The sequence below is a fragment of the Rattus rattus genome, chromosome 5, assembly GCF_011064425.1.
Source record: "Rattus rattus isolate New Zealand chromosome 5, Rrattus_CSIRO_v1, whole genome shotgun sequence".
Classification (NCBI taxonomy): Eukaryota; Metazoa; Chordata; class Mammalia; order Rodentia; family Muridae; genus Rattus; species Rattus rattus.
In genome coordinates this window covers 69,427,305-69,443,860 of record NC_046158.1, presented here as the reverse complement: position 1 = coordinate 69,443,860, position 16,556 = coordinate 69,427,305, and the positions used below count along the sequence as shown (strand labels likewise).

Below are 16,556 nucleotides of genomic sequence, written 5' to 3'. Positions count from 1 at the left end.
GAGCAACTACATACAAAAAAGAAACTTTACTGAAGGTCAAAACACACATTGAACCTCACACAATAATCGTAGGAGATTTCAACACACCACTCTCATCAATGGACTGATCATGGAAACAGAAATTAAACAGAGACATAGACAGACTAAGAGAAGTCATGAACCAAATGGACTTAACAGATATTTATAAAACATAATAACCTAAAACAAAAGGATATACCTTCTTCTTACCACCTCATGGCACTTTCGTCAAAATTGAACATATAATTGGTCATAAAACAGGCCTCTATAGATACAGAAAGATAGAAATAATACCATGTGTCGTATCAGACAACCAGGGTCTAAAGCTGTTCTTCAACAACAACAATAAGGGAAGAATGCCCACATATACATGGAAATTGAACAATGCTCTACTCAGTGATAACCGGGTCAAGAAAGAAAAAAAGAAAGAATTTAAAGACTTCTTAGAATTTAATGAAATGAAAGTACAACATACCCAAACTTATGGGGCACAATGAAAGCTGTGCTAAGAGGAAAACTCATAGCTCTGAGTGCCTGCAAAACGAAACAGGAGAGAGCATGTGTCAACAGCTTGACAGCAAACCTAAAAGCTCTAGAACAAAAAGAAGCAAATACACCCGGGAGGAGTAGAAGGCAGGAAATAATCAAACTCAGAGCTGAAATCAACCAAGTAGAAACAAAAAGGACTATACAAAATCAACAGAACCAAAAGATTGTCCTTTGAGAAAATCAACAAGATAGATAAACCCTTAGCCAGACTAACAAGAGGACACAGATTCAAATTGTGTGTCCAAATTCACAAAACAGAAATGAAAAGGGAGACATAACTACAGAATCAGAGGAAATTCAAAAGATCATCAGATCCTACTACAAAAGCCTACATTCAACAAAACTTGAAAATCTACAGGAAATGGACATTTTCCTACACAGATACCAAGTACCGAAGTTAAATCAGGAACAGATAAACCAGTTAAACAACCCCATAACTCCTAAGGAAATAGAAGCAGTCATTAAAGCTCTCCCAACCAAAAAGAGCACAGGTTCAGATGGGTTCAGTGCAGAATTCTATCAGACCTTCATAGAAGACCTCATACCAATACTATCCAAACAATTCCACAAAATTGAAACAGATGGAGCACTACCGAATTTCTTCTATGAAGCCACAATTACTCTTATACCTAAACCACACAAAGACCCAACAAAGAAAGAGAACTTCAGACCAATTTCCCTTATGAATATCGATGCAAAAATATTCAATATAGCTCTGGCAAACTGAATCCAAGAGCACATTAAAACAATCATCCACCAGGATCAAGTAAGCTTCACCGCAAGCATACAGGGTGGGTTTAATATACGGAAAACCATCAACGTGATCCATTATATAAACAAACTGAAAGAACAAAACCACATGATCATTTCATTAGATGCTGAGAAAGCATTTGACAAAATTCAACACCCCTTCATGACAAAAGTCCTGGAAAGAATAGGAATTCAAGGCCCATACCTAAACATAGTAAAAGCCATATACAGCAAATCATAGCTAACATTAAACTAAATGGAGAGAAACATTAAGCACTCTTACTAAAATCAAGGACTAGACAAGGCGGACTACTCTCTCCCTACTTATTCAATAAAATTCTTGATGTTCTAGCCAGAGCAATCAGACAACAAAAAGAGGTCAAAGGGATACAGATTGGAAAAGAAGAATTCAAAATATCACTATTTGCAGCTGATATGATAGTATATTTAAGTGATCCCAAAAGTCCCATCAGAGAACCACTAAAGCTGATTAATATTTTTAGCAAATTGGCTGGGTATAAATTTTTTTTTATTATTATTAACTTGAGTATTTCTTATATACATTTCGAGTGTTATTCCCTTTCCTGGTTTCGGGCAAACATCCCCCTCCCCCTCCCCTTCCTTATGGGTGTTCCCCTCCCAACCTCCCCCATTGCCCTCTCCCCCCACAGTCTAGTTCACTGGGGTTCAGTCTTAGCAGGACCCAGGGCTTCCCCTTCCACTGGTGCTCTTACTAGGATATTCATTGCTACCCTATGAGGTCAGAGTCCAGGGTCAGTCCATATATAGTCTTTAGGTAGTGGCTTAGTCCCTGGAAGCTCTGGTTGCTTGGCATTGTTGTACATATGGGTCTCGAGCCCCTTCAAGCTCTTCCAGTTCTTTCTCTGATTCCTTCAACGGGGGTCCTATTCTCAGTTCAGTGGTTTGCTGCTGTCATTCGCCTCTGTATTTGCTGTATTCTGGTTGTGTCTCTCAGCAGCGATCTACTTCCGGCTCCTGTCGGTCTGCACTTCTTTGTTTCATCAATCTTATCTAATTGGGTGACTGTATATGTATGGGCCACATGTGGGGTAGGCTCTGAATGGGTGTTCCTTCAGTCTCTGTTTTAATCTTTGCCTCTCTCTTCCCTGCCAAGGGTATTCTTTTTCCTCATTTAAAGAAGGAATGAAGTATTCACATTTTGATCATCCGTCTTTAGTTTCATTTGTTCTAGGGATCTAGGGTAATTCAAGCATTTGGGCTAATAGCCACTTATCAATGAGTGCATACCATGTATGTCTTTCTGTGATTGGGTTACCTCACTCAAGATGATATTTTCCAGTTCAACCATTTGCCTCTGAATTTCATAAACTCGTTGTTTTTTTGATAGCTGAGTAATATTCCATTGTGTAGATGTACCACATTTTCTGTATCCATTCCTCTGTTGAAGGGCATCTGGGTTCTTTCCAGCTTCTGGCATTATAAATAAGGCTGCGATGAACATAGTGGACCACGTGTCTTTTTTATATGTTGGGGCATCTTTTGGGTATATGCCCAAGAGAGGTATAGCTGGATCCTCAGGCAGTTCAATGTCCAATTTTCTGAGGAACCTCCAGACTGATTTCCAGAATGGTTGTACCAGTCTGCAATCCCACCAACAATGGAGGAGTGTTCCTCTTTCTCCACATCCTCGCCAGCATCTGCTGTCACCTGAGTTTTTGATCTTAGCCATTCTCACTGGTGTGAGGTGAAATCTCAGGGTTGTTTTGATTTGCATTTCCCTTATGACTAAAGATGTTGAACATTTCTTTAGGTGTTTCTCAGCCATTCGGCATTCCTCAGCTGTGAATTCTTTGTTTAGCTCTGAACCCCATTTTTTAATAGGGTTATTTGTTTCCCTACGGTCTAACTTCTTGAGTTCTTTGTATATTTTGGATATAAGGCCTCTATCTGTTGTAGGATTGGTAAAGATCTTTTCCCAATCTGTTGGTGGCCGTTTTGTCCTAACCACAGTGTCCTTTGCCTTACAGAAGCTTTGCAGTTTTATGAGATCCCATTTGTCGATTCTTGATCTTAGAGCATAAGCCATTGGTGTTTTGTTCAGGACATTTTTTTCCAGTGCCCATGTGTTCCAGATGCTTCCCTAGTTTTTCTTCTATTAGTTTGAGTGTGTCTGGTTTGATGTGGAGGTCCTTGATCCACTTGGACTTAAGCTTTGTACAGGGTGATAAGCATGGATCAATCTGCATTTTTCTACATGTTGACCTCCAGTTGAAACAGCACCATTTGCTGAAAATGCTATCTTTTTTCCATTGGATGGTTTTGGCTCCTTTGTCAAAAATCAAGTGACCATAGGTGTGTGGGTTCATTTCTGGGTCTTCAATTCTATTCCATTGGTCTATCTGTCTGTCTCTGTACCAATACCATGCAGTTTTTATCACTATTGCTCTGTAATACTGCTTGAGTTCAGGGATAGACTGGGTATAAAATTAACTCAAATAAATCAGTAGCCTTCCTCTACAAAACAGAGAAACAAGCCGAAAAAGAAATTAGGGAAGCGACACTCTTCATAATAGTCCCAAATAATATAACATACCTCGGTGTGACTTTAACCAAGCAAGTGAAAGATCTGTATAAGAACTTCAAGCCTCTGAAGAAAGAAATTGAAGAAGATCTCAGAAGATGGAAAGATCTCCCATGCTCATGGATTGGCACGATTAATATAGTAAAAATCGCCGTTTTACCAAAAGTGATCTACAGATTCAATGCAATCCCCATCAAAACTACCAATCTGAATTCTTAGAAAGTTAGACAGAACAATTTGCAAATTCATCTGGAATAACAAAAAACCCAGAATAGCTAAAACTATCCTCAACAATAAAAGGACTTCCGGGGGAATCACTGTCCCTGAACTCAAGCAGTATTACAGAGCAATAGTGATAAAAACCTGCATGATATTGGTACAGAGACAGACAGATAGACGAGTGGAATAGAATTGAAGACCCAGAAATGAACCCACACACCTATGGTCACTTGATTTCTGACAAAGGAGCCAAAACCATCAAATGGAAAAAAGATAGCATTTTCAGCAAATGGTGCTGGTTCAACTGGAAGTTAGCATGTAGAAGAATGCAGATCGATCCATGCTTATCACCCTGTACAAAGCTTAAGTCCAAGTAGATCAAGGACCTCCACATCAAACCAGATACATTCAAACTAATACAAGTGGGGAAGCATCTCGAACACATGGGTACTGTAGTAAATTTCCTGAACAAAACACCAATGGCTTATGCTCTAAGATCAAGAATCGACAAATAAGATCTCATAAAACTGCAAAGCTTCTATAAGGCAAAGGACACTGTTGTTAGGACAAAACATCAACCAACAGATTGGGAAAGGATCTTTACCAATCCTACAACTGATAGAGGGCTTATATCCAAAATATACAACATAATCAAGAAGTTAGACTGCAGGGAGACAAATCACCCTATTAAAATATGGGGTTTGGAGTAAACAAAGAATTCACAGCTGAGGAATGCCGAATGGCTGAGAAACACCTAAGGAAATGTTCAACATCTATAGTCATAAGGGAAATGCAAATCAAAACAACCCTGAGATTCCACCTCACACCAGTGAGAATAGCTAAGATCAAAAAGTCAGGTGACAGGAAATGCTGGCAAGGATGTGGAGAAAGAGGAACACTCCTCCATTGTTGGTGTGATTGCAGACTGGTACAACCATTCTGGAAAGCAGTCTGGAGGTTCCACAGAAAATTGGACATTGAAATATCAGAGGACCCAGCTATACCTCTCTTGGGCATATACCCAAAAGATGCCCCAACATATAAAAAAGGCACATGCTCCACTATGTTCATAGCAGCTTTATTTATAATAGCCAGAAACTGGAAAGAACTCAGATGCCCTTCAACAGAGGAAGGGATGCAGAAAATATGATACATGTACACAATGGAATATTACTCAGTTATCAAAAACAATGACTTTATGAAATTCATAGGCAAATGGATGGAACTGAAAAATATCATCCTGAGTGAGGTAACCCAATCACAGAAAAACACACATGGTATGCACTCATTGATATGTGGATATTAGCCCAAATGCTCGAATTACCCAGAATACACAGAATACATGAAAATCAAGAAGGTTAACCAAAATGCGAATTTTTCACTCCTTCTTTAAAAGGGGAACAATAATACCCTTGGCAGGGAATAGGTTGGCCAAGTTTAAAACAGAGGCAGAAGAACACACATTCAGAGCTGTCCCACATGTGGCCCATACATATACAGACATCCAATTAGACAAGATGGATGAAGCAAAGAAGGCAGGCCGACAGGAACCGGATGTAGATCTTTCCTGAGAGACACAGCCAGAATACAGCAAATACATAGGTGAATGCCATCATTAAATCACTGAACTGAGAACGGGACCCCCGTTGAAGGTATCTTAGAAAGGACTGAAAGAGCTTGAAGGGCCTTGAGACCCCATATGAACAACAATTCCAACCAACCAGAGCTTCCAGGGAGTAAGCCACTACCCAAAGACTATACATGGACTGACCCTGGGCTCCAACCTCAAAGGTAGCAATGAATAGCCTAGTAAGAGCACCAGTGGAAGGGGAAACCCTTGGTCCTGCCACGACTGAATCCCCAGTGAACATGATTGTTGGGGGGAGGGCGGCAATGGGGGGGAGGATGGGGAGGGAAACACTCAAAGGGAAGGGGAGGGATAGGGGTTAAGGGGATGTTGGCCTGGAAACTGGGAAAGGGAATAACAATCGAAATGTAAATGAGAAATACCCAAGGCAATAAAGATAAAAAAAAAAAAAGATTTAGTATTTTGCCAATTGGAGGTATTAAATTGCATAGATTATCTTGTTTGCCTGATATTGTTCAAGAGTTTATTCATGTATTAACATATATTTGAAAAGGTAGGTTGCCTTCCTTATGAAGCAGAAATACAAATATAAGTACTAATTTAAACATTTGTTTAAATGAGTTATTTCTTATCTTATCAGTAGCTTTCACCAATTTTAAACATGTAGAAGTATTTTGTGACCATACTACTTCCATTATCCAGTCTTACTTGTCCTATATTGCTAACACTGTTCTTCCCAAGTATATCATTTATTTTCATGTTGTTCTTTAGCCACTAAGTTGAATTCAGTCTAAGTACACATAGGTGGTCATACACTGAACAGGCACAATTTAGCAATAGCATCACCCATACAGAAAAAAGACAAAGTCTCCTCTAAAACAATATGTTGCTTTGGAAATATGGACAGATGAAAATGTACAGGTGCTGACTGAGGCTCATGAAAATTAGTTCGAAGGCTGAATAATTTTAGTATCCTGAGTCTGGGTTAAAATCATGAAACACATATATGCAGACGCACGATCTAACTCTTTGAGCTTATGGAAATCTTGAAATTACTCATACATATTTACATGAATAGAAATTATTTTTGTGAGAAATGAGGTGACAGAGGAACATATATTTGAATTGGAGTTTAAAAAGTAACAACAACATCAACACAACCTTACAGTAAATCTAGGGTTGCCATAAAAAGATGAAAAATGCTTAAAATATTGAGGATGTTTATAGTGCTCTGTGATACTACAGTGTCATCACAATCTAATTAGAGGAAAGGACATGACTATCAGCTTTCCCTTTAGTATTATTTTGCAATTATATGTCAGGTATTCAGAATAACTTACATTACTAAACTCAAGTAGGAACTGAGCTAATTTGGATTTTAAAAAAAAAAAAATTAATAGGGTCCAGAAAGACTCATTGATAATTCATTCACTACTTATTGTCCTACTCAATGAGCATTTATTATACTTTTTCTATTGATGATTATTGCTCTTTATACTTCGTAATCATAGAAGATAGTCAGAAAATAGTATGAAGACTGGGAAATAATTAAGTATTAACCTTAAGATATGTATATTGAATTTAAAGTCTATCAATATATTTAAATGACAATGGAAATTATTAAAATTCTCTTAAAATAAGTATATATTTTTGAAATATGGATCATTGAAGGTGGTTGATCATGTGTAACACAGTATAAACAGAATAAACTGCACAGAAATATTTGCGTTATTACAAAATAAACATTATTGCCTTTACAATTTGGGGATAAAATAGTTCATAACAAGAAAGTAATCCGTAGATTAGAAAAATAATAAACTTCTATGCCTATACAAGTCCCTAATTTGGAATATTAACTTTCTCAGAGCAGCAGTCACTTCCTTGTTCCTAAGGGTGTATATTAGCGGATTTAACAAAGGAATCACAATTGCATAGAACAGAGAGAACAGTTTGTCAGTTCCAGGAGAATGCATGGACTTTGGTCTCAAATAGGTAATTGTAGCAGATCCATAAAACAACAGTACCACCAGTAGGTGTGAAGAACATGTGGAGAAGGCTTTTGCCCGCCCTTTGGTTGTTGGCAAGCCCAGGATGGTAGCAATGATTTTGCTGTAGGATGTAAGCACCAATATGAAGGGGAAAGCAACTACCATGGAAACAACCAAATAAACAGACAGTTCGTGTACAGAAGTGTCTCCACAAGCCAGCTTGAGAATTGGTGGTATGTCACAAAAGAAATGGTCTATTTGATTAGAATTACAAAAAGGCATAGAGAATATCTGATAAGTTTGTCCTATCTGGACTGGGATACCTCCCAGCCAGGAGACTGCCACCATATGTGTGCACCTTTTTGTGTTCATGACCAGAGGATAATGCAGAGGATTGCAGATGGCCACATAGCGGTCATACGACATCACAGTCAGCAGCAAACATTCAGTAGTTCCAAAAATAAGGAAGAAGCACAGCTGTGTGGCACAGGACATCAGTGAAATGCTTCTGTCCTGTTTCTCAAGGTTGAACAGAATCCTTGGGACAGTAACTGATACATAACAGATTTCCAGCGAGGAAAAATTTGCCAGAAAAAAATACATGGGTTTCTGTAATGCAGGATCCATACTAGTTATTAGTATTATGAGGAAATTTCCAACCAGGATAATTATATAAACTACAGAAAACACTGCATGTAGAAACCCTTGGAGGTTGGGAAAGTCAGAAAATCCTATGAGCACAAATTGCATCACTGTGGAAACATTCTCTATGTTTCCCTTCATGTTTCACCTGTGGAAAATGTTAAATCACAAATACACATCATTTCTGCTTTTAGCCTATCTACTTTCTTGTAGGCTTTTCTCACATCACACATTTTAGATTTTTTTAACAATGAAGTGTTTAAATTCCATTGCTTTAAAACTATAGTTATATATGTTTTATTAATTAATAAATGACCGCATAGTATTTGGTCTTCTAACCTTCTGATATATTTTATTATGAATATGTCGGAAATATACCTTATTTTAAATTGTATAATATTTGTCCTTACAAATCTGATAAGCTTTTCTATAGTTTTGCTGTGGTGTCTCCAGTATGTTTTCTAGGCTTGTGTTCTGTGGAAGTTTGTAATTTCAACATGAAAAAAATAAAATGAATTCACAAAATATCTAAAACATTCAGTTCAAATCTGAGTTTTCTTTCCAATGTAAGTTATATGAATCTTCAAGCATAAATTGTGTTCAGACATTAAGATGGGGAATGCTCATCTTGATAGTCTTCATTTTCAGTCTCATAATCCTGCTTCTAACACTTTTATTTCCATAAAATGTTACAAAGGTCTCTCTCTCTCTCTCTCTCTCTCTCTCTCTCTCTCTCTCTCTCTCTCCCTCTCTCTCTTCCTCTTGTGCTCTTGCTCTCTCGCTCTCTAACTCTCACTCTCCGTGTGTGTGCGTGCACATGCACAGATATATATTTATGCATACCTTATTTTTTTCCAAACTGTAGGTATTGATTAAAGGATTCAAATCATCACTATCCTTTATGGGTAACATGTAGAATATTGTTTTGCAAAACTAAATCATTAAATTACTAGATAAAATACTAATACATTAAAATGCCTATTTCTTATGAAGTTTCTCCCCAAAACAAGCAATTATTTTTAGCTCAAGTTCTGTCATGCACAATTTTTATATTAATCATATCATATATTTGCATGGAAGCATACTCAGATAACAATTCAAAGTATGGCTATGTAAGTAGAATATCGTAACTAGTATAGTTTTTGGTATGAGCTATCTTATATTCACAATATGTTGTGAATATTAGGAAAATGAAAATGAGAAGCTTAATATAGGAAGGAGAGGGACTTCATCATCATTTGTTAACACCTGTAAGTCTGGACAATGATAAACGGACATATTTTAACACATTTCAAACACGAATTTCATTTGAATTGTAAATATTCTAGAAAAATAGTAAATTACTTAAAATATTTTATAATCTTGCAATTATACTATAAAATAATTAGAAAATTATGGTACATATTTTAAAATATCTGCACTGTGGTTTCGCAGTAGAGATAGCAGAGATTGGCAGAGACTAGGACACTGAGATCCATGTAGAGGTGAACCTTGGTTTACAATGGAAATGCAACTGTGGTTGGTTTAGACAAAAAACATTGTCGGCTTCTATTAGACAACAGAGACATGTTTTTTTCTGGTTAAAAACATTTGACAACTTCTCTTTGAACAGAGTCACTATAAAGAAAATATCGATAGTTGTGAATACAATTTATAATTATGGAGCATTAATCAATTAATTGTGACTTTTATGAACCTAGAGTTCATTTAGTTTTAATTTATCAGAAAAACTGCAAAGAAAAATGAAAAGTTGATGTTTTCATATGTGATAACTGAGCTCCTAAGATATCTATAATTTGGTAAGTAGTAATGCTATTAAGAAATAGCTTCATTGCTTGTAAGAAGTTGTGATGCAGTGGGATGCATGACTCATCCTGCAGGGCACAGTGTGAACCAGGTGCTGTGCAGACAACCGCCCACCTTTGTCTGTTACTTAACTTAATCCTTCTGTAGACAAATAAAGTTTTGACGTGTGTAAAAAAAAAGAAATAGCTTCAAGTGCAGATTTTACTGTCTCTATACTGCTCTTTAGTATCATACTTACAAATCTACTCTAATTTAAGGAAAAGGCTAATACAGGAAAACAAGATGGAAAACAAAGGAAGAATTTTAAGACAAGTAGCATAAAATGTAAATGGATGAATATCATTCCTCTAACTCTCTTAACAGTTATATAAAATGATCTTTTTGGACATCCTATTCCTAGACTTGACATATGTAAAATATTTAAATATTACCTAAAGAGATTATTTCTTTAATATATTTTGAGAGTTACATTAAGTTATGGTAATCATAATACTATTCTTTACTATATAGAATTACTTTACCATTGGGCACCTTCTATGTCTTCCATGTAATTAATAATTATATTCATAAATGTATAAAATCTCACTTAATCAGTGTTCAAAATTTAAGCATTAAAGATGTATCTAATTTTTTGTTTGAATTTTTTTCCTCTGGAGTTAAAAGGACATATACATTGTCAAAATAAACTTGTATTTGACAAAATCATCTCACACTTACCTATTTGATTCTAGGCACAAGATAATACACACCATTATTATTTGTAACAAATATGAGAAAGAAAACTAGACTTTTTAGCTATGAAGCTGATTTGAAGAAGTTGCTGTCTTTGCAAGTGTCTTAAATTATAAATTAACTATGTTCCTCATGTGGTAAGACTTGCTACCCTGGGAATCAACTCTTTTCCCATGCAACATTCTAACAGATATTAATTTTTCCTGTGACTCAAAGAGATAGTAAGAAAACCAAAATAATATCCAGACAGGTTATTTTAAGAACTTAATTGATGTGTATACTATGTTTTGAATAAATTCACTCTGCATTTCCTCTTTTCTCATTTTCCCATCCCTAAAACCATCTTTCAACTGCAACACCCAATGCCCCTGCTACTCCCTGACTCAAGTTAGTGCTGACTATGTTAGAGACCTCTGTCTAAGTACAGAAAACCAGTATGCAGCACAGGCCTGAATAAAATGTATTTTTCTTGTGATCCAATCAGGACTCTATGTTCCTGATACTATTCAGATTGTGATCATTAATGACCAATATTAAGAGTGCCCATTTTCACTTTTATATGTACAAAGTGTAAAAAGCATGCAGAATATCTACACATAATTTCTTCTGTAGAAGGTAGTCCCAAAACCATAGTAGGAAGAAGGAGTTTCCAGAAAGGACAATTCTTTTTTCAACACCTAGATAACAAGAAAAGACAATTTTCTGATATTAAAATCCCTCTGTTTTTCAAATTTACAGGGGAAAAATATCACATGAATAATATATATGCATATATATATATGTGTGTGTGTGTTTGTATACACAATATATAGAAATCAATCAATGTAATCCACTATATAAACAAACTCAAAGAAAAAAAACACATGATCATGTCATTAGATGCTAAGAAAGTATTTGACATAGTTCAAAACCCCTTCAGGTTCAAATATTAGAAAGATCAGGAATTCAAGGACCATTCCTAAACAAAGTTAAAGCAATGTACAGCAAGCTAGTAGACAACATGAAACTAAATTAAGAAAAACTTTAAGCAATCTCACTAAAATCAGAGACTAGACAGGGCTACCCACTCAATCCCTACTTATTCGATATAGTATTCGAAGTCTTAGCCAGAGAAATCAGACAACAAAAGGAGGTCAAAAGAGTAAAAAGTTGAAAGGAAGATATCAAAATATTACTATTTGTGGATGATATGATAGTATACTTGCGACCCCAAAAGTTCCACCAGAGAAACTCCTAAACCTAAGAAACAATTTCAGCAAAGTGGCTGGGTATAAAATTAACTCAAACAAATCAGTCGCTTCCCTCTAATCAAAAGATAAACAGGCAGAAAAAGATATTAGGGAAATGACACCTTTCATGATACTCACAAATCATATAAAATACTTTGGTTTGATTCTTACCAAGCAAGTGAAAGATCTGTATAACAAGAACTTCAAGTCTCTGAAGAAGAAATTGAAGAAAATGTCAGAAGATGGGAAGATCTCCCATGCTCATGAATTGGCAGGATTAACACTAAAAATGGGCACCCTGCCAAAAGCAATCTACAGATTCAACACAATCCCCACCAAAATTCTAATTCAATTCTTCATAGAGTTAGGCAGAACAATTTGCAAATTCATTTGCAATAACAAAAACTCAGGATAGAGAAGACTAACCACAACAATAAAAGAACTTCTAGGGGAATCAACATCCCTGACCTCAAGCTGTATTACAGAGCAATAGTTATAAAAACAGTCTGGTATTGGTACAGAGACATGCAGGTAAATCAATGGAATAGAATTGAAGACCCAGAAACAAACCCACACATCTGTGGTCACTTGATCTTTGATAAAGTAGCTAAAACCATACAATGGATAAAAGATAGCATTTTCAACAAATGGTGCTGGTTCAACTAGAGGTCAGCATATAGAAGAATGCAAATCAATCCCATTCTTATCATCCTATATGAAGCTCAAGTCCATGTAGATCAAGGACCTCCACATAAAACCAGAAACACTCAAACTAATAGAAGAAACAGTGAGGAAGAGCCGCAAGCAAGAAGTGGGGAAAGCTTCTGGAACAGAACACCAATGGTTATGCTCTAATTTCAAAAATAAACAAATGGAGCTTCATAGAAGTACAAAATTTCTATAGGACAAAGGACACTGTCATTAGGACAAAATAGCAACCAAAAGATGGGGGAAAAGTCTTTACCAATACTAAATCCAATAGAGGGCTAATATCCATATTTATATATTATATTTATAATGTATATAAAGATCTCAGGAAGTTTGACTCCAGAGAATCAAATAACTCTAATAAAAATGGGGTACAGAGCTAAACAAAGAATTCTCAGCTGAGGAATATCAAATGACTGAGAAGTGCCTAAAGAAATGTTCAACATCCTTAGTAATCCAGGAAAGGCAAATCAAAAACTACCTGAGATTCCAACGCACGCCAGTCAGGATGGCTAAGATCAAAAACTCAGGTGAGCATAGATGCTGCTGAGGATGTGGAGAAAGGAACACTCCCCTACTGTTGGTGAAATGGCAAGGTGGTACAACCACTCTGGAAATCAGTCTGGATGATACTCACAAAATTGAACACAATACACCCTGAGAATCCAGCTGTACCACTCCTGGGCATATACCCAAAAGATGATCCAAAATACAACAAGGACGCCTGCTCCACTGTGTTCATAGCAGCCTTATTTATAATAGCCAGAAGCTTGAAAGAACCCAGATGTTCTTCCACAGAATAATGGATACAGAAAATGTGGTACATTTATTCAGTGGAGTACTACTCATCTATTAAAAACAATGACTTCATGAAATTCATAGGCAAATGGATGGAACCAGAGAGTATCATCCTGAGTGAGATAACCCAATCACAGAATGCACACATAGTTTACGTATTTTCATATCTTATTTTCATGGCTCTAATTATTAATATTAGGTATTATAAAATAGTGCCAATTTGTTCTAAAAATGCATGAAAGCCTGGTGATATGCACACATTTATTCAAGTTTTGTATTACAATGTGTCAGAAAAAAACTATCTTTTATTCTGAAGCAGAAATCCAGAACTAAATATGACTTTAAAATATTTTTAAATGATTTTAATTTTTATTTTTTATTTGCCAGTTGTTTTGACCAATTCTATATATTTATGGAACATACTGTCATCATATTATTTACATTAATTACCCTTATTATTTACATTAATTACTACTTGAATACCTGCTAACAGTTTTCTTTCTCCCAAGTATTTTACTTTATTTTCATGTTGTTCTTTAACCATTACATTTAATTTGGCTGTTTGTATGCATACACATACAGGCTCATAAACTGACCAGGCACAACTTTGCCCTGGCAACACAATTGCAGTAAAAGACACAACCTCATCTAAAACAAGTTGTAACTTTAGAAATGTGGTATAAGATAGATGAAAATATATGGAGATACTAAATGATGTTCAGCTTTCTCATAAATACCCCTTCAAAAGCTGAATAATTTTAGTGCCACTACTCAGGCTTAAAATCATGATAGCACATATATACAGACACAACATAGCTCTTTGGACTTCAGTGAATCCCAAAATTACTCATACACTTGAGTTTACATTTAAATTCATAGAAATCATTTTTGTAAAGATGAGGAGAAAAAGAAATAGACACTTGAATTGTAGTTTTACACAGGAGCAGCAACAACAGAATTTCATACTGAGTTAGAGTTACAATAATAAAGAAAAACGTACAAAAATATTGAATTTTATAGTGCTGTGTCATACCACAAAGCCATTACATTATATATGAGAAATGAATTGAGGTATGTTTCCCCTTAGTATTATTTTGAAAGTATCACATAGGGAGGGGGACAGAATCAAATAAATAAACTCAAATAGAAACTGAGTCTGTCCAATTTAGAATATTACAGAATTTTTTAGTAGGGCCCAGAGAGACTCACTGAAAATTAGCTCATCACTATTGACTTATAATAAGCATATATTATTATGTGTCTACTTGTAGTTATTCCTTTATATACTCCAGAATCAGAGAAGACTGTCAGAAAATAGAGATTTGAGAATCTGAGGAAATAATAACCTATAAACTTAAAGATATGAATATCAATTTTTAATTGTACTGATATATTTTAAAATTTTTGAATTACTAAAACTGTTTTTTAAATAATTATTTTCTTCCAAGATGGTTCATTGAAGATCATTGTCTTGACTAATAGGCATAAACAGAAGAAAATGTACAAGAAAATTAAAGTTTGAGGAAAATACATTACAAAATGGAAGGGATTGCTTTCTTAATACGGGGATAAAATACTTCAAATTTAGGAGTTATCAGTAGGTAAGGCAAAGAAGAAAGTTCTATGCCTACACATGACCCTATTTTTGGAGTATTAACTTTCTCAGTGCAGCAATCACCTCCTTGTTCCTAAGGCTGTATATTAAGGGATTGAACATAGGAGTAACAATTGTATAGAACAGAGAGAGCAGTTTGTCAGTTCCAGGAGAATGCATGGACTTTGGTCTCAAATAGGTAACTGTAGCAGATCCATAAAACAACACCACCACCAGCAGGTGCGAAGAACATGTGGAGAAGGCTTTGGCCCGCCCTTTGGCTGTTGGCAACCTCAGGATGGTGGCAATGATTTTGCTGTAGGATGTAAGGACCAATATGAAGGGGAAAGCAGCGACCGCCATAACAACCACATAGACAGACAGTTCATGCACTGAAGTGTCCCCACAAGCCAGCTTGAGAATTGGTGGTATGTCACAGAAGAAGTGGTTGATTTTGTTAGAATTACAAAAATGCATAGAAAATATCTGATAGGTTTGTCCTATCTGGACTGGAATGCCTCCAAGCCAGGAGCCCGCTGCCAGCTGAGTACACTTTGTTGGGTTCATGATAAGAGGATAGTGCAGAGGGTTGCAGATGGCCACATAGCGATCATAGGACATCACAGTCAGCAGCAAACATTCAGTAGTTCCAAAAATAAGGAAGAAGCACAGTTGTGTGGCACAGGACATCAGTGAAATGCTTCTGTCCTGTTTCTCGAGGCTGAACAGAATCCTTGGGACAGTAACTGATACATAACAGATTTCCAGAGAGGAAAAGTTTGCCAGAAAAAAATACATGGGTTTCTGTAATGCAGGATCCATACTAGTTATTAGTATTATGAGGAAATTTCCAACCAGGATAATTATGTAAACGATAGAAAACACTGCAAATAGAAACCCTTGGAGGCTGGGAAGTTCAGAAAATCCTATGAGCACAAACTGAGTCACTGTGGAAACATTCTCTATGTCCTCGATCTCTTCATGTCTGACCTGTGGAAAATGTTAAATCAGAAATATATACCACTTCTGCCTTTAGTCTATCTAGTTTCATGTATGCTTTTCTGAGAGCACACATTTTTGTGTCCTTTTTAATAATAAAGTATAAATTTCATTGCTATAGAATTATACTTAAATATATTTTTAAATTAGTAAATAACCATATAAAATTTGGTCTTTTAATCTTCTGAGATATGTTTTATTATGTATTCACATTGGTAATATATCTTAATTTAAATTGAGTAATTTATTTGTACTTTTAAGTTCTGAATAATCTTTCTTATGGTTTTGTTGTGGTGCCTTTCTAGTCTTGTATTCTGTGGAAATTTGTAATTTGAAGACTAAACAAGTAAATTTAAGCAGTCAAATATCCTAA

At 35.8% G+C, this 16,556-nt stretch overlaps 2 protein-coding genes across 2 annotated transcripts; both read right to left on the bottom strand.

Moving 5' to 3' along the window:
- Positions 1-7,489: 7,489 nt before the first annotated feature.
- LOC116900369 (olfactory receptor 10AG1-like) lies at positions 7,490-8,440 on the bottom strand. Its single transcript, XM_032902118.1, has one exon. The coding sequence runs from the start codon at positions 8,423-8,425 to the stop codon at positions 7,490-7,492; it is 936 nt and encodes a 311-aa protein (XP_032758009.1). The 5' UTR covers positions 8,426-8,440.
- Positions 8,441-15,229: 6,789 nt separating this feature from the next.
- On the bottom strand, positions 15,230-16,235 carry LOC116900368 (olfactory receptor 10AG1-like). The gene is made up of 2 exons (XM_032902117.1): positions 16,206-16,235; positions 15,230-16,144 (listed from the first exon to the last, which is right to left on the bottom strand). Exons 1-2 carry the CDS (start codon positions 16,233-16,235, stop codon positions 15,230-15,232), a joined length of 945 nt encoding a protein of 314 aa, XP_032758008.1.
- Between the last annotated feature and the right edge of the window lie 321 nt (positions 16,236-16,556).